This window comes from Ambystoma mexicanum, chromosome 3q (assembly GCF_040938575.1).
Source record: "Ambystoma mexicanum isolate Mex_15411 chromosome 3q, UKY_AmexF1_1, whole genome shotgun sequence".
NCBI classification, from domain to species: Eukaryota; Metazoa; Chordata; class Amphibia; order Caudata; family Ambystomatidae; genus Ambystoma; species Ambystoma mexicanum.
In genome coordinates, this window is record NC_090926.1 from 737,725,348 (window position 1) to 737,751,060 (window position 25,713).

General features: G+C 49.7%; 1 protein-coding gene across 3 annotated transcripts in view; it reads left to right on the forward strand.

Moving 5' to 3' along the window:
- RHBDF2 (rhomboid 5 homolog 2) overlaps positions 1-25,713 on the forward strand; it is a 783,795-nt gene that overhangs the window by 346,425 nt on the left and 411,657 nt on the right. Inside the window, exon 1 of one of the 3 annotated variants that reach the window (XM_069654675.1) lies at positions 398-629. The exons of 1 other annotated variant lie outside the window; for it this stretch is intronic. In XM_069654675.1, coding sequence (XP_069510776.1) covers positions 484-629 — 146 coding nt within the window. In that variant the 5' untranslated portion in view covers positions 398-483. Of the gene's footprint in view, positions 1-397; positions 630-25,713 lie in introns of those variants that run through there. One more of the 3 variants, XM_069654676.1, reaches the window with a different exon arrangement.

Genomic DNA, 25,713 nt, shown 5'->3' on the forward strand with positions numbered 1-25,713 from the left:
GCCCTGAACCGCCCTAGCTCTGACGCACGCGCTACCCCCGCGCTCCCTCGTTTGCAAAGTGGCAGACTGTGTACCCGGCTTCCTCATAACCCCAGTCGGTATGTAATTAATTTGAATTATTATAAATGAGCGCAACGCTGGAGCAATTCGTGCGGTTAGGCGCTGGGAGAAGTGTACAATGAATTGTAAATCTTACAAGTTGGCAACAGAGAACACATTCTTGCAATCCTACAGGTGTTGCAGGCTCTGAAATCCTCTCTCGCCACCAGTACTTGCCGGTCTCTGTATCCCTTGAGCACCAGAGCGCTGTAGGTGGCAGGGGGTGGGCTGTCCCCCGGTGGCACGCGTGGCCCACCCTGGAGGCGACGGCCTCTCTATCCCGGGTGGTGGTTTTTGCAGCTCTAGAAGCGAGAGGACCCGTCGGCGGGCCCGCTCCTGTGCGCCAGCAGCCCCGCCCCCGCCCTTGGCCGCGGATTTCCCCACATGTGGGCAGACTTGGCTCCGTCATGGCACAGGCAGTTCCTGAAAGTGAGACTCCTTCTGCGAGCGCGCGGCGGCCGAGCCTGCCTCTGCGGGCTGCTTCGGCGGGGGTCCCAACGGGAAGCACCGGGAGCTGCTGCTGCGGAGAGGTAGGAGGTGCTGCTCTCCGGTCTGGGGGCTGGCGGGGGCGCACTGGACGCTCCCAGAGAACGGACTAGCGGGACTCCAAATAGCCACGGCACGGGGCTGGGCTGCGAGGAGGCGCGCCCGAGCCGCCCCTGCTCCTGGGGATTGGTTTCGTGGGCTTGGGGTGTGTGTGTGTGTATTATTCTGGAGCTTTGTTCGAGGGCCTCGCGGTGCAGTGTCTGTGTTGCTTTGCTCAGACGCTGTGTTTGGCAAGTATGTCATGTCCGTCGCTTCCCCATGCCACTTGTTTTGCGCTTGTGTGTGGCTTAAGTTACCCAGAGGACCACTTGGCACTGGCTTAGGAAGGTGCACATTGCTCTCCGACAGTGGGTCAAATCTTTCCAGCCCAGAGTTGTATGAATTCTGGGAGTTGTAGTCTTGCATCACTTTCTTTCAGCAGGATCAATTGGGCTTAATCACATGATGACAACTGATTTGCAAAAAGGTATGCTGTGCTTGTACACGGCATCCTGGTAAGGTAGTCATCTGGTCCACCCTACCCTACACTACGTTTTGAGAGTTTCCTATGATGGCCTTGTGTTTTGTGCCCGGTGGATTGCTTCTGCCCCTGCCCGTTTGGTGGCGGCTTTGTTTTTGTGTGAAGCTTCATCACGAGGATTTTAAGCCCTGCCTAGGTTGACCATGTAGGTGATGGTCACCATGTTGCCAGTACTAACTAGTCTTATCTGGGGTGCTAGTAAAGCTATGCAGACTACAACTCCCAGAATTCCATTCTTGGACTGAACTTGAGTTAGCTTTTTCTTTTTTGTTTGTTTTTCTTGTTCATTTTTGTCGCGTTCTTTAGATAGGCTCTTGGTGATGGACTTATTTATGTTTTCAGGGTTTTTCTTCCACTAGCCTCTGGGGGCTTGGCATGTGTGTCCTGTGGAGGACTCATGGTGCTGGCTTTGTTTCTGGTTTTGTGTGGTCTACTCGGGTGGGCTATTGGTGTCTACAACAGAAATGAACGGTCAAACCTGTTCATACCGAGTCCCCCTTGGTTACAAATATTGTTTCTGCCTCTTTTCCCCCATCCACCCCCCACCTAGGGTGGCCCAAAGGTGTCCAGGAGGGCCCCATGCTATTTAAAAGATATGCAGATTTTCTACTGCTTATATTTTTCTGATAAAAACAGTCACCTTAATCCTTTTTTAATATTGAAACGGTCGTCTTAATCCACATCCAATGATTCTGCCCATCCTCCGCACCGGGCAGCCTTTGCCCTCCCTCCCCCGTTTAAAGACCGCTGCTTTAGAATTCTCCATTGGATGTTTGTTTCTTTACTTTGGATAGGCTTTTCTATACTTTGCTTGGCAGTTCGCCACTGACCAGGAGCTTTGGTGTATCATGTGTCCTTTTTCTCTTTCTATGTTTCCGTTTCCTCTTTGGGACAGCTCGGAGTGGCTTGGAGGCCTTCAGGTGGTTTTCTGGCGCCATGCTAGTTTTGTTGGGCTTTTATCAGCTGGTCGCCTGATGCTGGGGTTACTTCTGATGTCTGATAGACCCCCAGGCGTGTGAGTCTTTCTATGATTTCCTCCTGACCAGTGCTGGAAGTGGACATTATCATCTGTGGGATCCCACCCACTTGGGGGCGGGGGGGGCAGAGGTCACTGCAGGATGCTGCAGTGGGGGAGATGGGGGTGACTCAGGAGAATTTTTGGCAGCCCCCTCTCCCATTAACAAATATTTCCCTCTCAGGAGATTATTATGAACACCTGCAAAATAACCCAAGAGAGAATGTGTGTTTCCTATAATGTTAAGAGCAAAGTAAAAAAAGGTGCACACTTTTTAAACCTACAAAGCTATACTGCAATAGTGTAACACTAACAGATATCCTTACCAGGTGTTCAAGTGGTCTTTAGTGTAAATCTCTCAAGGACATGCGTTTGAATCATGGCCCCTGCAACAAAAGCAGATAAAAAATGCTAAAACCTTTAAAGGGTGTAAATGGATTACCTAGGTCCGGAGTTGGCGGAGACCTTTTTTGTTGGATCCCGGATCTGGGAAAATCCGGCCCAAGGCCCAGCGCTGCGCCTGGCGGACTCCTGGCACTAGGCTTGTGTTGGTTTCTTCGACTCCCTTGAGATGGCCTCTTTGTGCTGGTCTAGTGTTTGTTTGTTTCTCTTGGCTTCTCTTTGTGTCTTCACCCTGATGGTCGTTTGCTGGTGGGCACGTGTTTTGTAGCTTCCTCTTTAACCTGCTGTCGGTGCAGGACCTCTTTTCTGTGTCATTTTTTTAGTTGGCGTCCTCTTGGCATTGTTTTCCTTTTCTGTGGCTCTCTTGGCGTTGTTTTCCTTTTCTGTGACTCTCTTGGCATTGTTTTCCTTTTCTGTGGCTCTCTTGGCGTTGTTTTCCTTTTCTCTGACTCTGTTGGCGTTGTTTTTCTTTTCTGTCGCTCTCTTGGCGTTGTTTTCCTTTTCTGTGGCTCTCTTGGTGTGGTTTTTATTTTCTGTGGCTTACTTGGCATAACCTATTCTTGCTGGATTCGTTTTTTTCCCGTGGCTTTCTTGTGACCTCCTCTTTGCATCTAGTGCTCGTTTCTGCAACTTTCTCTGGACAGCCCCTTGGCTCTGCTTTTGCGTTTTTCGGTGTCGTTTTTTGATATGCACCCAACACTTTGGCATTTTTTTTTGTGGTTACCTGGCATGCTTGTTTTCTGAGGTTACTCTTTGATGCATAGCTTTGTTTTTATGTCACCGCGCCCGGGAGCCTCTTGGAACAAGCATTGTATATTTTCTGTACATTTGGATTGGCTGGAGGTGGAATGGCTTCTGAGGCCTTCAACTGAATTCTCTGTGACAGGCCTGTTGCTTTATTGTATTATATATTTATTTGGCCCTTTCCCCATTCACTTCCTTCAGATGGTCTGTGCGGGTTTCTTTTCTGTTGCTTCCTTCTGACTGCCTTTTGGCTTGTGCTGGCGTTTGACCCGCGTGGCTGCTTTTGGACGGAATCGTGGTGCCTGTATCGAGGGCATTGGCTGGTTTCCTTGAGGGTTGTTTCTTGGTTTGGCACTTCAATTAGCCTCTTTATTGACTTTGGGCTCCTGCAGGTGGTGTTGATCTGGTTTCTTTTTTGTGATTTTGTTATCTGTCTGCTTCGTTTAGGTTTGCTTTCTTTGGCTTCTGTTGGGCAGCTTTTTGGCATTGACCTCGCTTGTTTTCTGCAGTTTTCCTCCTATTGGTCCCTTTGCACTGATTTAGTGTTTGTTTTTTAGGGCCTCTTTCGGATTGCTGATGGCTGTTTATTTTTTTAAAATTTACCTATGCCACCACCCCAGTGGTCTTGGGTTTGTTATCCCTGGCCTTTTTCGTTGGGCTTATTTTCCCCCGCCTATTGCTTTGCATTGGCAGCCTCTTTGCCTGTATGTTTGTTCCTTCTGGGCCCAGCTTGAAGCAGAGTTACTTGCATTGCATCGGATCGCTCTTTAGTGCTGTTTGTTTTCGTTAGCTTCTCTGGATGACCTCCTGGCGCAGGCCTTTTTTTATGTTTATTTTCTGTGACCGCCTTCCTGCAGGCTCTTGCTACTTGATTTGTTAATTTGAGGATAACCTCTTGATCCAAGGTTGTGGTTTCAAAATGCTCAAACAGAAACTCGCCCTTCCTGCGCTACCATCACGCGTGAGTCACAGGAGCCGAGGACTCGTCACCACCACAAACTTCCTCTTCATCGCAAAACTGTGCTTACAGAATATTGTACTTCACCAGAGCATGTGACTTTGTGCCGCCGGCATCTGCAAAGCCACCATTTTAAACATGTGCAGCGTGTTCGATCCCCGGTATTGGCGGGTGGCGTGGCTTTGTGATTTCGCTGGTGATGTTGCAATGAACCCTAACGCTGTTTGTGTTCTGGGGAGCTCCTGCCGTGGTGGCCGGGTATGTGTATGTGAAAATGTGTGGAGGAAGTGTGCAGATAAAAAGCAACTGGTACCCAGCCGCCAGCTCTGGTACTGATGCACCCTTTGTGTGGTGTCCCTACACGCTCGTGCTTGCCTCTTCCGGTGACCCCTGTAGCCCCAGGTGCGCGTTCTATGTGCACTGAGTTTGTGCACGACTTTTAAAGTGTTTTTTTAAAAGTCCGACCAGTGTAGAATAGGTGTTGTTATGCTCGATGTAGAGTTAGGTAGTAGGAGAACAAACTTGGTGGGGGGTTGGGGGGGGGTGCAGTGCTGGCCTGGCACCCTAAGGAAATTATGTTTTTGAGCATGCAAACGAATTGACAGGGAAACGTTCACTTATCAATATCACTGGTCTCTTGTAAGAGTCACAGACAATAGTCCTAGCTGGCAAGTTGCCCTGTGTGACTGTGTCATGCGTTACACCTCGTGCCAGTCTTGTTTTTTCCGTTGCATGCTGAGCCTTGTAGTTTTGTTACTCCTACACTACTTATGGGCCTACAAGTCCTAACATGTAAGTGGGAAAAACCAGGCCCGACTCGTGTAACATATGGCTTAGGATGGTGTCCGGTCAAAGGTTTGAATCCAAAAGGATCGAATGCCATAGGGTCGAGTCAATAGGCTCTAAAACAAAAGGGTCGGATTTTTTTTTAAATATATATATTTTTTGGGTTTCCGTATAGGAAAAAAAAGTGTTTTTTACCACAAAAACAGGGGTTTGTGGGTGGACCCCCTCAAAAAAAAAAAAAATCGACCCTTTTGTTTTCGGTCCTTTTGATTCGACCCTACTTTTGATTCGATCCTTTGACCTATAACCGCTTAGGGTAACTTGACAGCTGCAAAAAGTCGCTGATGAGCCATTACTTCAGATCGTAAGCAGTGGAGTTGGGATGAAATGAACCGAAGCGTTGCTGCCCTAGCACAGACAAACATTTTAAGACGCCAAACGAGGGGAGGATTTGGGCCAGAACAAGATGGAGCTATGCCTGGCAAAAACTGTCTTGCCAGACCGCCGTTCCGCAAAGACACGAGGCCCAAACAAACCCTCCCAAGTTGAGGAATGTCTCTGTGACAGTGTTCACGAAACGGCAGCGAGTCTCGGCGCTCGTTGCATATCGCTGCTCAGCTGCACGCATACAGACAGTGTATCGATGCATGCAGACAGCAGTGTATCGATGCATGCAGCTGAGTCGGGCTATGCAACGACTTCACAGACTGCATCTGAAAGTCGTCCTTTGCTCAACAGCCCAGTCTCAATTAATGAAACCATCCAAAGCTGTCTATATATATACATATATATATATATATCTCATACTTTGCACAATTTTCTGTCAGGGTGACTATTCTGACAGAGGCATACCAAGTATGTATTGCTTGCTCTGAAGAAATTAACCTTTGAATTACTAGCACAGACATGTTTAATAAATGTGTTCCCAAAATGTGCTTGTTTTTATGCAAAGCAGCCAGCATCCTATGTTTAGGGAACGCAACTCATTTGAAACTTAGCTTTGAGGGGATTGGGTTCTCTGACGTATTCCATATCTGACAGTAATCACCACAGCTGTGCTGCTTCAGAAAATCTTTCGCTGTCTGCGTCCTGCATCGATGACGTCGATACACCGCCCTCGAGGACCTCCTCCGACGGCCGACGTCACTGGATGTTATAAGTAGGATGCACGACGCCCGTAGCCTCAGTTCCGTTTTTTCTGCAAACGTGTTCGCTTCAGGAATCTCAGCGCGCCTCGACTCTTTGGAGTTTCTGTTGTTTCTCGGTTCTTCGAACCTGTTCGTTTTGTGAAGTTTCTTCTTCGTGAAGGATGTCTACCTCGTCTTCCACCCCGCGTCCGGGATTTAAGAAGTGCGGGGACTGTGGCTCCAAGACGTTGGTTACGGATTCGCACAATGCCTGCCTCTGGTGCCTCGGGGAGGCCCATGACACGGATGACTGTCGACTGCCAGTCGCTCACGTCTAAAGCCTTGCGGGAGCGCAAGAAGAAGTTATCGGTAGGTAAGGTGTCTAAGCCACGGAAGTCGAGGTCTGCGGGGCTTTCGATGGACGATTCGAGAGGCAACTCTCCGCGTCGTCGTCGCAAGTCCAGTGGGTCTCGGTCCCGGAGTCGGACCCGCCATGCCTCTGCCTCTTTGAGGCACTCCCGGAAGCGCCGTTATCGGTCGCCTTCCCCGTCCTCTTCCGAGGACTCCGCCCGTCGGCAGGTCACTTACCCTACCAAGCAGGCGACGCCAGAGGAATTGGCTTCCTTCGAGAAGAAAATGTTAGCGATTCTCGAATCGCAGGGCACCGGTCCGTCCGCGCCTCCGAGTGGGGTCGGTCGTGATCGGTCGAGAGACACCGCTCGCACGCCTTCAGGCTCGGGTGGTCGGCACGATTCGTGGGAGAGGTCCCGCTCGGACAAGGGGAATCGTTCTCGTCATGCCCGGTCCAGGTCCCGGTCCTCGACGTGCTCAAGACCGTGTGAACCTATGATGTCTTCGAGGAAGACGTCGATGCCGGTGGCGCCGAGGTCGTCGACGGACTCTTTCGAGGCCCCGCCTCCGAAGACGTCGTCAGCGCCATAGGCACCCAGGCTGTCGAAGGACAAGCTCGGGGCTCCGGCCTCGAGGCCTGTGTTGACGCCATCGATGCTGCCGGCGCCGCGTTTGGCGTCGACGCCGATTCACTCGATGCCCTCGACGCCTTTCGAGGCTTTGTAGATGGGGGTACACCGGGTCGGTGGAACACCCTAGAAAGGCTTTGGCCAAGGTCAAGCATGGCTTCGGTTCACATTCTGTGCCTTCTTACCGCCATCTTGAGTTTATTTCAGAGGTGGATGAGGGCTCTGATGATGGCATGGTTCCTAATAAGGTGCCAGACGGGATTCTCTCGGGCCATAGTCAATTTGAGGACCTGAGGCAGTCCCTGCACGATGCTAGTGGGCTGGACACCTCTCCGGAGGTGGAGTTTTGTAGGCCTGAGCCTGGCACTAATGCCGACTCCTCGTACCGGCGCCTTATGTCGAGGGTCACCGAGTACTTGGGATGGTCTGCTCCCCTGGGGGAGTTTCTTCAGGATGACCTTACGGATATCCTCGACCTTGGTCCACCAACTGACCCGGTACTGCCGTTTCATATGGCTCTACAGAGGAGGGTGGCAGCGGCTTGGACTGCTCCGGAGAGTCTCCCGGCAGTGGGCAAGTCTTTGCCGTGAAAATACCGTCAAGCCAGTAGCGACCCCTGCTACTTGTCCAAGCACCACACTCCGGAGAGTTTGGTGGTGCAGGTGGCTACGGGCCCGGCAAAGCAAGCGTCGTATCCTACCATCCCTCCTGATAGGGACGACAAGCATTTTGACGGCTGGGTGAAGAAAGTGTTTTCTTCAGGGGGTATGGCGTTTCAGGCGGCCAACTCCGTATGTGCCTTGTCACGTTTCACGCACACTCTGTGGACTGTGTTTCCTTAGCGGCCGAACATATTCCCGAAGGGGACGAACGGGATGGTTTCCTTGCCATGGTTCAGGATGGCAAGGATGCCATGTGTGAGGCCGTTCAGTCGGGTTTGGACATGGCAGATTGCGTCAGGCGATCCATGGCGGCGAGCACCATGATACACAGGTTTGCGTGTTGCAGAAGTCGGGGTTTGCTCCTGATGTGCAGGCCTGGCTCCTCAACATGCCCTTTGACGGTGAACATCTTTTTGGCAGCAAGGCTGAGAGAGCTTTGAGAGGTTGCAGACCTCAAAAGCTGCAGCAAAGTCATTGGGCGCTGCAGTTCGACAACCTCCGCCTTTTCGTCCTAGGGGACAGCAATGGAGGGGAGGTTCCTTTCATTATTACTCATCCGTTGGTAAAACGAAGGGAGCTGCCAGTCAAAGGGGCCACCATAGGAGTGCCAGAGGTGGAAAACAAGGTACTTGAGGTGCCAAGGCTGCTCGGGCTGTTGCCTCTTTGCCTTCAGGCAACGCTGCAGCCGCTTCACCTCAGTCATGAGGCCATGTCCCATGGTTCGCCGGTTGGGGGAAGGCTGACGCAGCATCTTGCAGAGTGGCGCGCCATTACTTCAGATGTGTGGGTTCTGGAGATCATAACCCACGGCTACTGTCTTCCTTTCCGGCAGAGGCCTCAAGACAATCCAACGGGGAATCTCTCTTTGAAGAGTCCAGATCTGCTCCTTGCGCAGGAAATTCAATCCCTGCTGGAGAATGGCGCCATAGAACTGGTGCCTGTAGCGGAGAGGAACAAGGGATGATATTCCCCTTATTTTTTGATTTTCCAAGAAAGACTGGGGATTGAGACCCATCATGGACTTGCGCTGTTTGAACAAACTCCTCCAGAAGGACAAGTTCAAGATGGTTACTCTCTCTCAAGTCCGCCAGGCCCTTCAACTTCAGGACTGGTTGGTGTCTCTCGACCTCAAGGACGCTTATTTTCATGTGCCGATCAATCCAAAGCACAAGAAGTACCTGAGGTTCGCGGTTGGAGACTTGCACTTTCAGTTTCGGGTCCTGCCGTTCGGATTGACCTCCGCCCGAGGGTCTTCACCAACCTCATGGAATTGGTGGCAGCGCAACTCAGGAAAGGGGGGATTCACGTCTACCCCTACATGGACGATTGGTTGATCAGGGCGCGCTCTCCCGAGCAAGTCCTGGATCATCTGTCCGTCACCTGCCACTCCCTCCACAAGCTGGGCTTCTCACTCAACTTAAAGAAGTTCCATTTGACAACTCAGAGGCTCCAGTACATCGGAGCAGTGCTCGACACGTCCCTGAGGCAGTGTTTTCCTCCCCAGGTGAGGGCTCATCACATTCAACAGAAGGTGCACAAGTTTCAACTTGCCCAGAGTCTCCAGCGTTCGGGTTCTTGAGACTGCTCTGCCTCATGGCATCCTGCATTCTTCTGGTGCCAGAGGCCAGGTTGCGGATGAGATCTTTGCAATTGGCACTCAAGCTCCAGTGGTCTCAGTCCTCCGGCAGGATGTCGGACTCTGTTCAGGTGCCATCCTCGGTCGCCCAGGACCTTCTGTGGTGGGCCGACAAAGGCAATCTGATGAGGGGGGCTCCATTTTGGCTGCCCTGGCTGGAGGTGACGATTGTGATGGACGCATCCCTCACGGGATATGGAGCTCATGACAACGAGTTGACAGTCAGTGGTTGGTGGTCTCCATCGGAGTCCAGACTCCATATCAATCTGTTGGAGCTGCGGGCCGTCAGGCTATCCCTGAAGGCTTTTCTGCCGACTGTGCGAGGAAAGAATGCCCTGGTCCTGATCCTGACGGACAACACAGTGGCCATGTACTACCTCAACAAAAAGGGGGGGCAGGGTCACTTCCTCTGTGCAGGGAGGCGGTGCAGCTCTGGTTCTGGGCAATCCAGCAGGAAGTTTCAATCTCGGCAGTTCATCTGGCCGGAGACGAAAATGAGACGGCGGACGCTCTGAGCAGGCAGAGCGCAATCTCTCACGAGTGGGAGTTGGCTCAGGAGATTCTCCTGGAGATCTTTGCCCTTTGGGGGACACCTCAAGTGGATCTCTTTGCCTCCAGTGCCAACCGGAAGTGCGCGAGGTTCTGCTCGTGGGAATTTCCTCCAAAAGGAGCCTTAGGAGACGCGTTCGTGGTGGAGTGGTCATTCAAACTGCTGTACGCATTTCCTCCAGCCCCTTTCATCCGCAAGTACTGTGGAGGTTATGGAGGTTCGGTTCCCGGATGATCCTCATTGCTCTGGCGTGGGCCCGGAGGACGGAGTACCCGGACCTTCTCGACTTGTCCATCAGCCCTCCACGTCGTCTTCCCTACCGAGACGATCTGGTCTCACGGGAGGGGGGTCAGGTTCTCCATCCAGAGGTCAGATCCCTCAACCTTCACGCTTGGCTTCTGAAAGGTTGAGGTATAAGGATTGGGACCTCCCTCAAGACGTGCTGGATGTGTTGCTTTCGGCCAGACGGCCAGCAACAAAGTCCCTGTACCGTTGCCGTAAGTTCTGCGACTGGTGCAGGGTTAAGAATGTGGATCCTTTTGCATGTGACATTCCCATGGTTCTGCCTTTTTTGCTTTCTTTGGCCCACAGGGGCCTGCAAGTGGGTACCGTTTAAGGTTACCTGGTGGCGCTGTCCATATTTAAGCGCTCGTCTGAAGAGTGTTCCTATTTTAAAATTCCTTTAATTTCTCAGTTTCTGAAAGGGCTCACCAATGTGTTCGCTCCGTCACCTTTCCAGGTGCCCGGTTGGGATTAGAACCTTGTTCTCAAGTTTCTGATGGGTGCTCTGTTTCAGCCTTTGCATTCATGCCCTTTGAGACTGTTAACTCTTAAAACTGTATTTTTGGTTGCGGTCACTTCCGCTTGCAGAGTGAGTGAGCTACAGGCACTTTCAGTTAAGCCACCCTTCACTGTGTTTCATAAGGACATGGTTGTCCTTAGAGTTCGTCCTTCCTTTCTTCCGAAGGTGGTGTCGGAATTTCATTTAGGCCAGAAGGTTGTTCTTCCAGCGTTTTATCCTCCTCCACATCCTGGTAAGGAAGAGGAGAGGCTCCATAGGCTTGATCCTAGGAGATCGTTAAGCTTTTATATTTAACGCATGTCCCGGGTCAGAGTGGACGATCAACTCTTCATTTGTTACGTTGGAAAGCGTTTGGGACAAGCTGTGACGAAACAGATTGTCTCCCTGGATTATTTTGGCTATCTCTGAGTGTTACCGCTTGGCGGGTAAGGACCCACCGGTCGGCTTACGGCCCCATTCTACCAGGGGTATGGCTGCCTCTACTGCCCTACAGAGGGGTGTTCCTATTCGTAACATCTGCGATGCAGCCACCTGGGCTTCGGTACATAAATTTGTACGTCACTACTCCCTCGATTCCATCCGGGGGCAGGATCTGGCCTTTGGCAAGGCGGTCCTTTACCCCGCAATTTGATTGGGCATTCTAAATTTCTGTTTTCTAAATTCTTTTCCCACCTCCTTGCATTGATACTGCTTTGGGAGTCTGTCATAGATATGGAATACGTCGGAGGAACCAATCCCCTAGAAGAACAAGTTACTCTCTTACCTGGTAACGTTCTTTCAATGGGATGGTCCGACGACGTATTCCATATCGCTCCCTCCCTGCCTTCCCCACTACAGAATTTCTTATGCGATTGCAGCTTACGTTTCCGCAAGGCTTTGTGTGGTCAGAATGGCAGAAGACTGGTGCCACACGTTCTGGGAAAAAACTACAACTGAGGCTACGGGAGTCGTGCGTCCTACTTATAACATCCAGTGCCGTCGGAGGAGGTCCTCGAGGGCGGCGTATCGATGTCATCGACGCAGGACGCAGACGCCGAAAGATTTTCCAAAGCAGCACAGCTGTGGTGATTACTGTCGTCGGACCATCCCATCGAAAGAACGTTACCAGGTAAGAGAGCAACTTGTTCTTTTACCCCAATCCCGCCCACACCACTGACCATCCGTCCCCAGTACCGCCCACACCACTGGCAATCTGGCCCCAGTCCCAGCCACACCACTGACAATCCGCCGCCCTCCTGCAGACGGGTGTGGTGGGAAGTTCCTCCAGTACATTTTGTCAATTTCCAGCACCGCGCCAAACCCCACCACCATGTAAGGTTTCTGAGGCTTGATAGAGGGGGCAGAGTGTGGGTCAGGGATGGAGAAGTGGTGGGCATGCACTCTGATACCACAGCACCTAAAGTTATCGTTTAACGCACTGTTTTTGGATCATAACATGACCCAAAGCCAAGCAGCTTAACTTGTTTAAAGGTTTCATGGTGAAAGTGCAATATCATTGCAAAGAGTAGCTCCCCTAGGTAACCCTTCACTTTAGATCTCTGTGAGCATCCAGAGGTTACAGGATCGAATCCGGGCACATCAATTAGACCTTTCATCCTTCCATGATGTGTTAATTGGAGTTATCTGGTAATATACATTAATCCAGCGCATAGAAGCTGGGGGAATCCAGAAAGAAACACTAGGTGATATTGGGTCCGCTTTCTAAACTTTTTTTTTGAGGGATTATGAGCAACGGTCCTTGCTGAAAGTGTGCAGGGATTCCAAGTTCTAAGAGATTCTACATTTCTATGCGTCTAAGATCGTACTGCCATTCCTTCACACCAGCTCCAGTCTTTGAAGTTTAAGGTGATAATTGTGAGTTCAGAAGTCGGCTCTATGCTCATTCATTATGCATGTGGCCAACGTTGGTGATGGAGACCCGCACCTTTTGCCAGAATGGATACATTGGTGGAAAATTGAACTAGGTCCCCTTTTTTCAGTGCTTGAGTTTGAGGAAGTCGAACATCGGCACAGTAAGTGTGGACTTACCTGTGCTTTTTTAAAATTGTATATGAAATTGAAAGATGGTAGATCAACCTCTGGAAAATGTGTGGGGCTAATCTGCACACATTTTCCTATACTCACTGCACGACATACACATAGAGCTGTGTGCGCAGAAGGCGGAGAGCCATACCTTCCCCCTGCCATCGCCAGCCTTATTAACTAACAAAGGCTCCATGGATCCACCCTGTCCTTTTGTTTAGCACTGCAGATGGTGGTAGCAATTGACATACAAATAGAGTGTACTTCAAACAGGCCCACGTGGGGCCTGGCTGCAGAGGTTAACAAAGGCGATGGGAACCCCCAACAACCTTTCATATGCATTGTGTCGACCTGAAGCCAGCTCCCACCCTTAGTACCAATGGACAGAGAAATGTCATTTTTGGGACTGAGTGTATTACAGTAGTCATCCCAGCAGGGGGACCCCATTCAGAAGGCACAAGTATGTGGATTGACAGCGCCAGAAAGTCTGGTCCTGCCGCAGCTTCAAGGGACACCTGACGCTTTAATCAGAAACCACACAGCTCCAATCACCAGACAGACCCTTGGATACACAACAGACAGGAAGAAAGGTGGGACTTAATATTAAATGTTTTCACCCCTTTACCTGAGGTCATAACCAGCACTCTGGTCATGACCACATGCATACAGAAGATTGTTGGTGAGGACCCAGGATTGGTTCATTATGGTAGGCTTAGTCTGCACCAATCACTGTGGCCCATTTGGCTTTAAAATAGGGCTGAGGCCCTCTTTTGGGCAGATCATCTAAAGACTTTGCAAGGAGTAGCAAGAGGAGCTCTTCAGTGGCACCTGGGTGAAGGTACAGTCTGCCTTATATCCAACATCCCACTCCTAAACATCTCCCAGGGACAGAGGGAGATACTAAATCCAGAAGACTCTCCAGCAGCTCCAGAACCTGTACCCAGCCAGCACACAGCATGCCCTGCTAGGCTCTGCAACAAGCTTCCTAGGTGGGAAGTGCCAGAGAGTCTCTGAAACAAACCAATGATAAGGCAGCTGCCTGCAAAACACTCTTCAGCTTTGCCCGTTCGCCTTAAAGGACGACACAAGCCCAGTGAAGAAGCAAAGATGAGTTCGACAAGTATCTACCGACATCTGCAATAAAGGACATTTTCGAGCCAGTGGAGTCCCTTGAGCTGCAACCGACTGCACCACTGACTGTTGTTATGCTGCCGTTGTGAAAGTTGTCAATTCCTGACCCAGAACCACCGTGTAGGCCAGTCTGCAGCCGTCCGTCGAGCTTCGCTCGTCGAACTGCCTGCCGCTTGATGCCTGCAGCATTCTCCGATCTTGAACTCTGACGTAGAAGCTGCAAAGCGCCCTGAAACCAACTCTACACTGTCGAGCACCAAGTAGCTCTACAAGCACAAAGTACATTGTGGTTCTGTCCCCCTAGTCCTTCTCCGTAGACCCGTAATGACATTTTATAACCCATTGCTACCTTTTTCTTAAACCAAGTATCCTTGAACTAGTGTGATTTATTACTATATCGACTACCCTCCTGTCAGTATTCAAAGTGCATCCCTTCTCCTTGTTTGAAACTGTCTGTCCTCTGCATTCCTTTACAGGGTGGGTTGTATATTGTAGTGTGCTATTAAGAACATAGATACTTTTATACAACCTTGACTGCACAGTCACTTTTATCATTGGGTAATAGTACTTTCGCTGTTTTGCAGCTAACCAACGATCCACCGACTTGCGGAGATAAGCCTACCGCTCCATCCACGTTACCAAAATTGGACAGGGAGGTCTTATACTACACTTGTAGTCCAATCTGTTCGGACCCCTTCTGGTGTACTAAAGGTGTGGGGCTGATTGATGGTTTAGAAACCGATATTCATCCCTGGGCCACTGGTGCCCCGGAAGTTGATTCGTCACATTGAGATTGTTGGATGGTGCTGATATCCTTCCCTGTATGAGCTTTTAGTAATCTAGTAGCCAATGCGCACCCACAAATGCGTTATCCTGTCTAGGTTAGAAGGTTTAAATCAAAGTATACACCTTTTTCCCCAGCAACATTTATGTCCATTAACGGCAGTCTTCCCCCATCCCCACATCCCAATATCCTTTTAGATCTCAACTCAAGCAGCTTAATCTCTTTGAAGAACGTGCTACATTTCAGAAGAAATCCCTTTTCTGTTGGATAAAATTACCTGGGGGGGATTCCCTAATTGACACTGATCAGATTCTAAAGTAATTAAGCTTAAATCGGCACCAGTTCAGCACCTTGCAATTCATCTAAAACGCATGCTTTTAGCACCAGAAAATGGTCTTTGCTTTATAGGGCAGCACTATTAAATACCTAGCTTAATCGACCCAAGAAGAACCGCCTATGGATTTCACCCTTGTTTGGGGATCCCTCAGTGCAGTACAAGGTTGACATTTGAAAAGTATGCATTTCAGCACATTGCATACCCACAATGCATTGCTCGGTGGCTCTGACCTGGAGATGAACTTCCAGTGATGGCTACTCGGTGGCACTGTGGCTTCTGTGACTAAGTGGAAATTACTATTCTACTTTGACATTTCAGGTGGACGTTTTTTTTTCTCTGTGCTTTTCTAAACCCACCATAACATGGGTGGTGTTTTCCACCGTCCATGTTATGGTGCATTTCTACAGCACACGTTCGGTGAAAAAGTTGGTAAAAATGTGTTTACAGTGCGCAGAAACATTTTTCAACACATTTTCATTAGATCGTTGTTCGTAATAAATGCCAATATTCAGCCAGTGCTTAAATATTATGCTGTAAGGCTCGAAATGCTATTATCTTGTGCACATTCCTCGTGGATTAAATCCAGAATCTGACTTCATTGGTCGCGTCTTGATTTGACGTCGTAAGTAGGAGTCAGCAAGTCGCCTTTAGACTCTCTGGCAACCGCCTGCCTTCACCAGGTAGCTTAATAACTTGTGCATTTGAAGTGTGCCGTTGTCATCCACTTTTTTTCCCCATCTTCTCCCTTGAATCCATATTACTCTTTGCGTGTAAGATTTGCCCGTCTCACGCGAACAAACCTCCCACCTTAAAACGAGTGCTATTACCAATGGCAGGCTTGAACTTGCCCCGGTGTCTGAATTCTTTGAATTCACAAACTCTTCCGGCAAAAGAAAACCTTGGTAGTCCTCGCTCAGTTGAATATGCACAGCTACACAGTTTGTCTACGGTGCTGACTCAGCATATGTCCAAAACGCAGACTAACAATGGCATGCATTATTTCATATGCCGCCTTCTCAGCACTGGTGCTGACCCACGAGACCGGTTTTGCTCATAGAGCTCAAATAGCAATGCATGTGAGCGAGTGATCGTTCCCGGTGATAACATTAGATAGACCACGTGGTTGGAGAGTTAGGGTGCCATGCTGGTATTGTTGCAGCTGGGCCAAGACTTGATTTGAGTATTGTCAGTTTCCTCTGGTTCCATGTGTCAATATCCCCCCAAAAATATCGGCATACAAAAATATCACCATATTTTTGCGGCGGTATTAAGCCATGGAACCTGGGGGGGACACCCCCATAACCCCCCCGTCCCAATAACCCCATACATTATCACCTATGGCCTTACCCCACGACAATACATATGGCGATATTATTGGTGGGGATAATATGACCAGATACCTTTCTTTACTCTCTGTGATGGTGTCGTCGTTCTGCTACACATTGGTAAAGCCCATTGTTTTGTACCTCTTCATTTTCCCTAATATATATATTTTTTAACCACTGGACAAAAAAGAGATGTCATATTCTCCAAAGCTACGCGCATAGGCTTTATCAATGCTTGTTGCTGTAGATTTTCCAGTATTTCCAGTCTCCCTCCTAGTCCTGCAGCCATACTTGTAGGGCGCTGACGTGACGGTGCTGTTAGGCAGGTGGTAGTAGACATCGAGCCACATCGCGGCCCGGCCCTCCCCTTACCCACAACATGCATGTTTACATGCCTTTCAAAGTTCTGGGTGATGCAGGTGCATTGGGATTCGGCGTGGGGCTCATAGTTGGTGACTCCACACCGGCAAGGTGGTGGCCATTTATAGACCTTGTGACTCTGTGCTTTCTACGTGCAGCAGTCGGAGTCTCCCACTGGTGCTTACCTCTGTGCACGCTGTATGCAGATGCCTGCTTCACCCGGCAGGAGGAGCGTGCACCTAGGCGAGCCTGATGCCACTCCCAGGAGGAGGACCAAGATATCTACTGAGGTCCACCTAGGAGGACACTCTGCTCAGTAAAGAGCTGCAGAATGGGCCAGAACTGAAGACAGTTGCCCGTGGTCTACCTGCTGAATAGAGGGTGCAGGCTCGGAGAGTGCAGTGTTTGTGGCCTGATCTGGGTGGCAACTGGACTGTAGTGGAGAAATCAGATTTTAAGGATGGTGTGGGGAAAAAGTGACAACAGGGGAGCTTTAGAATGAATGAAAACAATGGGGATAAATATACTTGGCTACACTGGAAGGATATTGCAGTCTGTTTTTAAGAGGTAGCCGATTTGGTAGTTGGTGAAAAGGGTCCTAACCCTGGACTCCATGCAGAAGCAAAGGATTGAAAAGGGAGGAAGCCGGGAGGAAACCTCTCAACCTAATGACCGGAAAGGTGGCTGAAATATGGTGTGTTGTGGGTGATCCCACTGAAGTCAATGGGGGAACTAATGCATTTTGAACTGTTGAGAGGTTTTCCTGGGTGGGTGAGTCCATTGAAGTCTATGGAAGACAAGTGATGTGTTGGGAGCTGGAAATGTGTTAAAGGAGCGTGAGTTGAGAGGTAACGGCTACAATTCGATGAGCAAAAAAACAGTAAAAGGACAGGTACACAATGAACAGATCCTCTGCTGTCTTTGGGGGCAGGGTCACCCCCCCTGTACCCCACCCTGGGGAAAGGTCATGCTCTACTTCCCAGAGGATTCTTGATAATGGAGACCCCTCCCATCAGTAACGGTTCTGTGAGTAATGAGCTGATATAAGCACCCGGAGGGAGGGGAGCAGCCAACCCGGTTCTGCGGATCTTGGTCTGAAACCTGTAATCTCAGCCCACGTTCCATGGAACTTGCAGGCTGCCTTACCCATCGCGGGCCGCCATCTTCCCCCGCCCTCCCTTATCTTTTTTTTTGAAAAACATCCCACCCCCTCCCCATTCTCACTTACCTGATTGTGAGCCCCGCCTTCTATAAGCATGGTGGCTATTGTGGTTAAGTATTTTCATTCGTTCAACGGGACGTGCAAGGGGTCCTGTTGAATGCATGAAAAGACTTCATTTTTTAGCACCCCGGATTACCACTTTGGTAACCAAGGGTGCTAATAGCGTTCACCCCCCGTTTATCAGGCTGGAATGGGGAGTAACGTCCCAATGCCCTAGATATAGGCCCTCGATTCGCTCAGGGTGATAACTTGGCTGCCGGGCCATTACCCCCCCTTCCCCCCATTACAGGCCTTGGAACAGGGGGTTAATGCTATATTTGCACCCTGGTCGGGGGCACAGCCATTCGGGTTTGGCGGATCGTTGGTTGAAATCTATAATCTCAGCCCAGGTTCCATGGAACACGCCGGCTGCCTCCCCCACCCCACAGCCCCATCTTACTTCCCCCTCCTTTCCTCACTCCTTTTTCCCCCCATTTTCCAACCCCCCTCCCCTAGCCCACTTACCAGAGTGTGGTAGCCGCTGCACTCACCGCCACCTCACCGCCTGTCGGTCTTCTGACTGCCATGGTAATGGAAGCGGGGCTCCATACGCACGTGGCGTCCCGTTCAATGAATGAAAATACTTTTTCGTGTTTTTAACACCCCGGGTTAACCGCTTTGGTTATCCGGTGGGGGTAATGGCATTATCACCCCATTCCAAAGGCTGCAATGGGGGGGGCAACGTCCGGTACCTTTGTTTATAGGCCCTTGCTTTGTTGGGCCTATAAATTGGGCTGCCAGGCCGTTCACCCCGTTCACGCCCTTGGATCGGGATGATAACACCATAATATAGCCCTCCACCAGTTGAGGTGTTATTTGGAGTATCTCCTAATATTTTTGTGCTTAGGGAGGGGGCAGCTTTGTTTTTGCATTGTTTTTTTCCAGGGATTTTCCTTAGCTAGTGGCTTGCTTGGGATTTGCAGTCACCAGCACACACTGTCCATCTGTTCGATTCCAGCACGTGGGAATCTTAATGCTTGTGTTAGAGACAAGAGGCTCCAGTGACAGTATGGCCGCTTTAGCAACAGGTAACTGAGTTCCCCATCGATTCGCAGGGGTGGCGGAGCAGCGGCAGTTTGCTGTGAGGGTGGGTTGGAATAGGATACCCCCAACACCGCCCCAGCTGGCCTTCACCACTGCCGCTTGGGGTATTGCTCTTGGGCATGCTGCCCACCTTAAAACGGAATGTGGGCCTCGTAGGCTGCAGGTCAAGGGGGCGATTTCCCTCACCAGCCTCTTCTTGTCTGAGGGGCATCTCCTAGCGGTTAGCTCTGCTTGCTGTACAGAATAATCGTCTCTAGTGTGTTCTCTGCTACAGCCCACTCACGGATATATATGTCCGTGGCATAACTGCTGAACCCATATGCATGTATTAGTAATGGCCGAACCCCAAACCCTCACCCATAATGATACTCACAACTTGTTTCAAGTGTTGGCAATAAAAAGGCTATAGGTTTTTATTGTACAGATATGGGTTATGACAATAATATCACATATCATGATGGTATCATACTTTTGGGCACCGGGTCCTGAGGTTACCCCCTCGGACCTGTGCCGCCACACACAGGCAGGTTGCCGGCTGACCGTGTTCCCCCAAGAGTATGCCCTAGAGACAGCCCCTGTGAGCAAGTGTGGTATTGATTTCCCGAAAGAAATGCTCCATGCCCTGGCTAGACAGATGGGTGCCGCCACACACAGGCAGGTTGCCGGCTGACCGTGTTCCCCCAAGAGTATGCCCTAGAGACAGCCCCTGTGAGCAAGTGTGTATTGATTTCCCGAAAGAAATGCTCCATGCCCTGGCTAGACAGATGGGTGCCGTCGTCGAGAAAAAGGTCTGGGTTGCTTAGTGTAATGGCTGGGTGTTTTATGAAACCCAGTCCTCTAGTCATACAGAATCTCTCTATAGTCCTGTGCAGTTTTCTTCTGGATATGTCTATAGATTTGTAGCAGTTGGCCCCTAGCCATTTCTTTCTTGGTAAGATGGGTGAGAAATATATTTCGGTATCCCTCCAGTTGTGCGAAATGCCTGCTAGGGAGGAGCACATTTCTTCGCATAGGGTGCATCTAGCTGTGCTGACTAGGTCGTTGCCCCCTAGATGTATGATCAGGAATTCTGGTGGGTCCCTGTATGCCACCAGTTCCGCTAATGTTTCGTGGATGTCCGCCCAATATAGGCCTCTGTATCAACCCCATGATGTAATGGTGTTTCTGAAAGGTGGCTCTTCTTTAGTCTCTTCTGCCCATCTGCCTGTCCTGAAAACGAATGAGTGGCCAACTATCCATGCTGATCGGAGTGTGGTCCTCAATTCGCCTGCTGTTTCTGTGGTGGTGGGAGGGAGGGAAAAGCAAGACAAATTAATGGGGCGCATGGCTATATCGATTGCGGTCTGATCTATCTTTTATAACAGTCTGACTTCCATCCCCCTATGTTTTTTAGTAGTTGCGGTGCTAAACCTCCTTGCCATGCTGCGGTGGCGGCACCTATCCTGAAGGAATGAGTGCCGAAATATTTGGGATCCCACCCTGCTCTGCTGATTGCTTTCATCAGCACTCCTTTAAATTGGTAGCAGCGTAGGGCGATGCATCCTTGTGGATTAAAAAACTCCCCCCCCCACTTTAGGTCGTTGTGCGTAATAGAGGTTGGTGATGCACAACAGGCAGTTTGTTACCACGTCGATGCAACAAATATTGATGGTTCTTTTTGCACCCGTTTTCGACTGTTGCATTTCTATATTAACACTCTCCTGTCTCAGCCTGAATTCCATGACGCCCAGGCCGTTTGTGGCCTTGGTGCTGGAAGCGATGATTTCTCCTACCCGGAAAGCCCCGAAGTAGGCTAGGAAAAAGGCTGTTTTAAATAACATTATCTCGTAAGGGTGCCAACATATGGCTTCCAAGTGGCTTGCTATCTGTACCAGTTTGGTGAAATCAAGGGGTCGGTGGGTTCCACTTGCGGCCCCTCTAATCTGCCCCATCCCTTCATTGCATAAGAAATGAGGCTGTTCTGGGTGGGGTCTGAATCGCCCCGTATTTTCGTAAAGTATGAGATTGCCACCAGGTGTCTTTTAGCCCAATCCCTTTTGAAACCTTGTTCCCGGGCCCATTTTAAAAATACTTCTATATCTTTAATCGTTATTAGTTCTACGTGGTTTAAACCTGTGGCTTTGAATACTGTTTGCAAGCACTTACTGTACTGTGTTGCTGTGGTGCTTGCCACCGCCCTCTCTGCCATTTCTGTTAGGAAGCCTGTGAGGTTGTTGGCACCCGTTGTTGTTGTGCATGCTTTGTATTGGTCATCCCGGCCTGCACTCTCTGGTGCTGGCGTTGATGCCAATGTGTTGTTTGCACCCGTTTTAAGGTGCCTGCTTTGTCTTGGTCATCCCGGCCTGCACTCTCTGGTGCTGGCATTGATGCCAATGAGTTGTTGGCACCCGTTTTAGAGGTGCCTGGTTTTCGTTGGGCATCCCGGCCTGTGCTCTCTGGCGTTGGCGTTGATGCCGTTATTCTTGTCTTCCCATTATTGCCCAGCATTCTGCTGGTATTGGCGTCATCTGTTCTTGGGTGTGCGGCGCTAGCTCTCGGAATCTTGTACACTGGAAGCGAGATAAGGCATCAGCAATGTTATTATCTGCCCCTGAATTGTGCTTCGCTTTGAGTACACCGTTTACTTGTAGTGTGACTGTTGTAATGGCTCGTAATACTTTTAGTACTAAAGGGCATTTCGTAGACCTTCTGTTTATGGAGCCCACTACAGCCATGTTGTCGCACCAAATCAAAAGTTCTGTATTCGCTAGTCGCCTGCCCCAGATGTGTAATATTAGCCAGATGAGGAATATTTCTAGTAAGGGGATGTTTCTTGTCCACCCTGCTGTTTGCCATGAATTGGGCAAGTGTCCTGCCACCCATTCGGATTCTAGTATGGCTCCAAACCCCTTGCTCCCAGCTGCATTGGTGTATAGGACCCTGTTAAACCGGGTGTTTAAAGGCGTTCGCCAAAGTAAAGACCCGTTGAAATCTCTGAGGAATATTCTCCATGTTTCCAGGTCCTGTTTCACCTCTCTGCCTAGCCGGATATGCAAGTGTAGTTTGGTGAGTGATTTGATTTTGAACTCCAGGCTTCTGGAAAATATCCTCCCTTGAGGTATTATTTTGGATGCGAAATTGAGGCTGCCTGCTAAGGATTGTACAGTCCCCTTCTCTCTCTTTATCAGGTTTTGTATTTTAGCCAGGAGTTCTGATATTTTTGTTTTGGGGATTCTGCAGAGCCCCTTTGCCGAGTCTATTTCGATGCCCAGAAAGATTATGTTTGTGTCTGGTTTGGTGTTTTTTCCCCCGCTAGGGGAATTCCCCATTGAGCGGCCATGTGCTCCAGTTTTGTTAAAGCCTGGCCGCATTCCTCAGAGTTTGGTGGCCCTATGACCATGAAATCATCTAGGTAATGCACTATTTTTGTCCCTGGTCTCACTTTTAGGAAAGCCCATTGAAAAAAGGAACTGAATTGCTCAAATATTGCACAGGATACTGCGCACCCCATGGGAGGGCATCTATCTACGTAGAATTTGTTGTTAAATGTGAAACCTAGCCACTGCTGTGACTTTGGGTGGACTGGCAAGAGTCTGAAAGCAGATTCGATGTCCAGCTTGGCCATCAATGCGTTTCTGCCGCACTCTTGTATGAGCCTTACCGCTTCTTGGAAATGCGTGTAAGTTACAGCGGATTCTGTGTGTGGGATGCCATCGTTTAGAGACTGGCCTTTTGGGTAGGAAAGGTGATGGATTAGTCTCATTTTTCCAGGTTCTTTTTTGGGGACCAGGCCTAGTGGAGATATTAAATAGTCCTTTAGAGGCATGGCGTCCCAAGGACTTGCGACCCTGCCCAGTTTCAGTTCTTGCTTGATTTTGGTTTCTACTATCTGGGGGTTGTCCCTGGCTGACTTTAGGTTTATCGGGATGTATTGTGACCCAGTGCCCTTAAATGGGATGAAAAACCCTATGGTGAAACCCTGCGATATTATCCTGCTGGTTTCTGTGTCTGGGTGCTGATTAGAGCGTCCCTAAAATTGTCCGGGTTGATGGGCGTTCGTCCTGGTTCTAAAATTGGGATATCATTCTTTCTTGGCTGGTAGTCTGGTGCATTTGCTTGTTGCATGGTCGCCGTTGCAGTTTGTGCAGGCGTGTTCGTACCAGCATTCTTTGCCCCATGTACACTGGTTTTTCCCAATATTTCTGCATGAGATGTTGGATTTGACAGCCTGCTGTTTGTTCTGTCTGTGAGCATTATTTTTTGCCGCCCCATGCTGGTTCCTCCGAAAGGGCTGCTCCCCTTTTTTGGATTTATCATTGTCATGGGATTTGCTTACTTGCGAATTTTTGCTATTTTTGGAAGAAGAATGCATGGTATCTTCTTCCTGGGGATGTTCGGCGTTGAGGGTGTATAAATCGTTCTGGACTTCATCCCACTCAATGGCCGGTCTTTCTGACATGCTCCTCCTAAATCTGATGCCGTATGCAAGCCATGTCTTCCTCCTCTGTGTTACTTTTACTTCCCTTATTTTATCAACGTATGCCCAGATCTTCCTACCATCCATGGGGAATTTTTCTTTATATATTGTTGCTAGTATGGCAAAGGCCTGTAACCAGTTGTCCCAGTTTTGTTCGACCTGGGTGTTCCTGGCAATAGCTTTTTCTTCTATTTTTTGGGGATCTCTAAAAGCGTCTTTCCCTTTGCGCTGTGCTTCTATTAGGGAAAAGATTTCTATAAATTCTTTGGCCCATATGGCTTCTTTGATTGTGGTATCAATGTTCCATGCCAGGCATCTTTTGTATCCATTTAATATCTCTGTTTGGAAAGATTTCATTTTTGTTCTAATTGTGCATTACAGATTGATATAATGTCAGTTGTATTGCTGCCGGGTGTCCCTGTCGCGCCTGTGTTGTCTGCGCCTGGCGTTGTCCATGCTTTTAGGGCACCTGTTGGATCAGTTGCTGGAGTTGTGGAGGCTGTTGTATTTATAGCTGTGGGCGCTATTGGCAACTGCTGCACTTGTTGTGGCGGAATTGCTATAGGTAGTGTTACGGGTGGGTTGACAACCGTTATAGTGGGTTCTATTGTGATGGAGGGGTTTGAGGCCCCAGGTGCCCTTGTGGGCGGCGTCTGTTTCCCCCTTATTTCTACCATTAGTTGCTGTAATTCTGCTATATTCTCGCATAATTTTGACAATTTTTTGGTACCTTTTCTGGCGTCTTCGGATATTTTTCCCTTTTTTAATGGTGCAGGAACCTCCTCCAGGCTGGGTGGGCTGGTAATTCCTTCCCTGGGTAGGCCGTACATGTTTTCTCTAACCCATGCCCATCCGTAGTGATCTGCCGCTTCAATGGCTGCTAGCAATTGTGGCGATTTGGGCTTCTGCGCCAGGTGTTGGGGGTGCCTGTGTTTTCCGTTTGGGCCCCATGTTTTTCTATGCCTGCTATAGGAAAAAAAAAAGGGTTTTATCACGGAGTTAAACCGTTGTTATCGGCGAGTTCTTTGCGCCTGTTCTATTTGTTGCCCGTGCTGGGTAACTGTTGACTGGTGCCTTCTTGCCTGGGTTTCAGACAATTGGGCAGCCCCCGGCTTGATTTACTGGATTTAAATAATTGGTTTCGCTGTGAGATCACCTTGCAAAATTACAGAAATTATTTTAAATCTGCAGTCTTTGGGCCCGCCGAGCTTGGAGATGTGTTCGCCAGCTCTGCGTGGCTGTCGAGCAAAGACGAGTTCCCAAGCTGGTTTGTGATTCTGCCCAGTTTAATATTGGCTTGTGTTATCCTGCCCCGTCTGCCTTTATAACGTGGGGGTTCCGGTCCACTGTAATACAATGTATCTCTTCTGGACATAAATGTCTATTTTTCCTCCCTCGTAGCCCCAGCGCGGTGGCTCACCTGTAAAGTGTTGAGTCGGAAACCGTCCGTGCCGTGCTATTCGAGTGCCGCTTCTCCTTCGTTCGCACTGGTTTTGTGTATGATTCCGCAGCACGCCTCTTTGTTTGCTGTGGATTTGACACGCTTGCCGCTCGCTTTTCGGTCTATGCCGAAAATGTTGCAGCTGACAGCGTCCGCGCTGGCCGTTCGGTTGCCGTTTCTTCCTTCGTTAAAACTGCATTGCAATTAGTTTGAACAGTACAATGTTCAGGAAGGAAAAAGACACTGCGATGTACAACGAACTTCAAGAATTGCTAAAGAAGCAAGAAGATTTGGAAGACACTGAGTAAACAGTGAACCTCCTGTTTGCTTGGGTCCCCGTTCAGGGTCCACAAACAAATTGTGATTACTCTGAGCATGCTGCTCTCATTTATAGGACCCAGAGAGGCCCTGGATCTTTGTTGTGTATGTGGTGGGGGCTGCTGTTGCCGCAGCCCTCGGCCGGATAGCTGACTGTCTGACCCCCTGGTGGGGGCAGATCTTTGAACCTGGGCCCTGCCTGATGGTGGTTTTCCTTATGGCGCTTAGCACCTTGCTGTTTGGAGGAAGGGTGCGATGACTGTTCGCACCATACGCTTCCGTGGTTTTTGTGCTGCCAAGACTGCGTGTCTCCGTAGCTGGGGGGAAGGAGAGGAGCAGGCGCTGGGAGGTTGGGTGTGCCCCTCTCCCAGCTGCCGATGGTAACAGCAGTTACCCTGCTTCGCTTG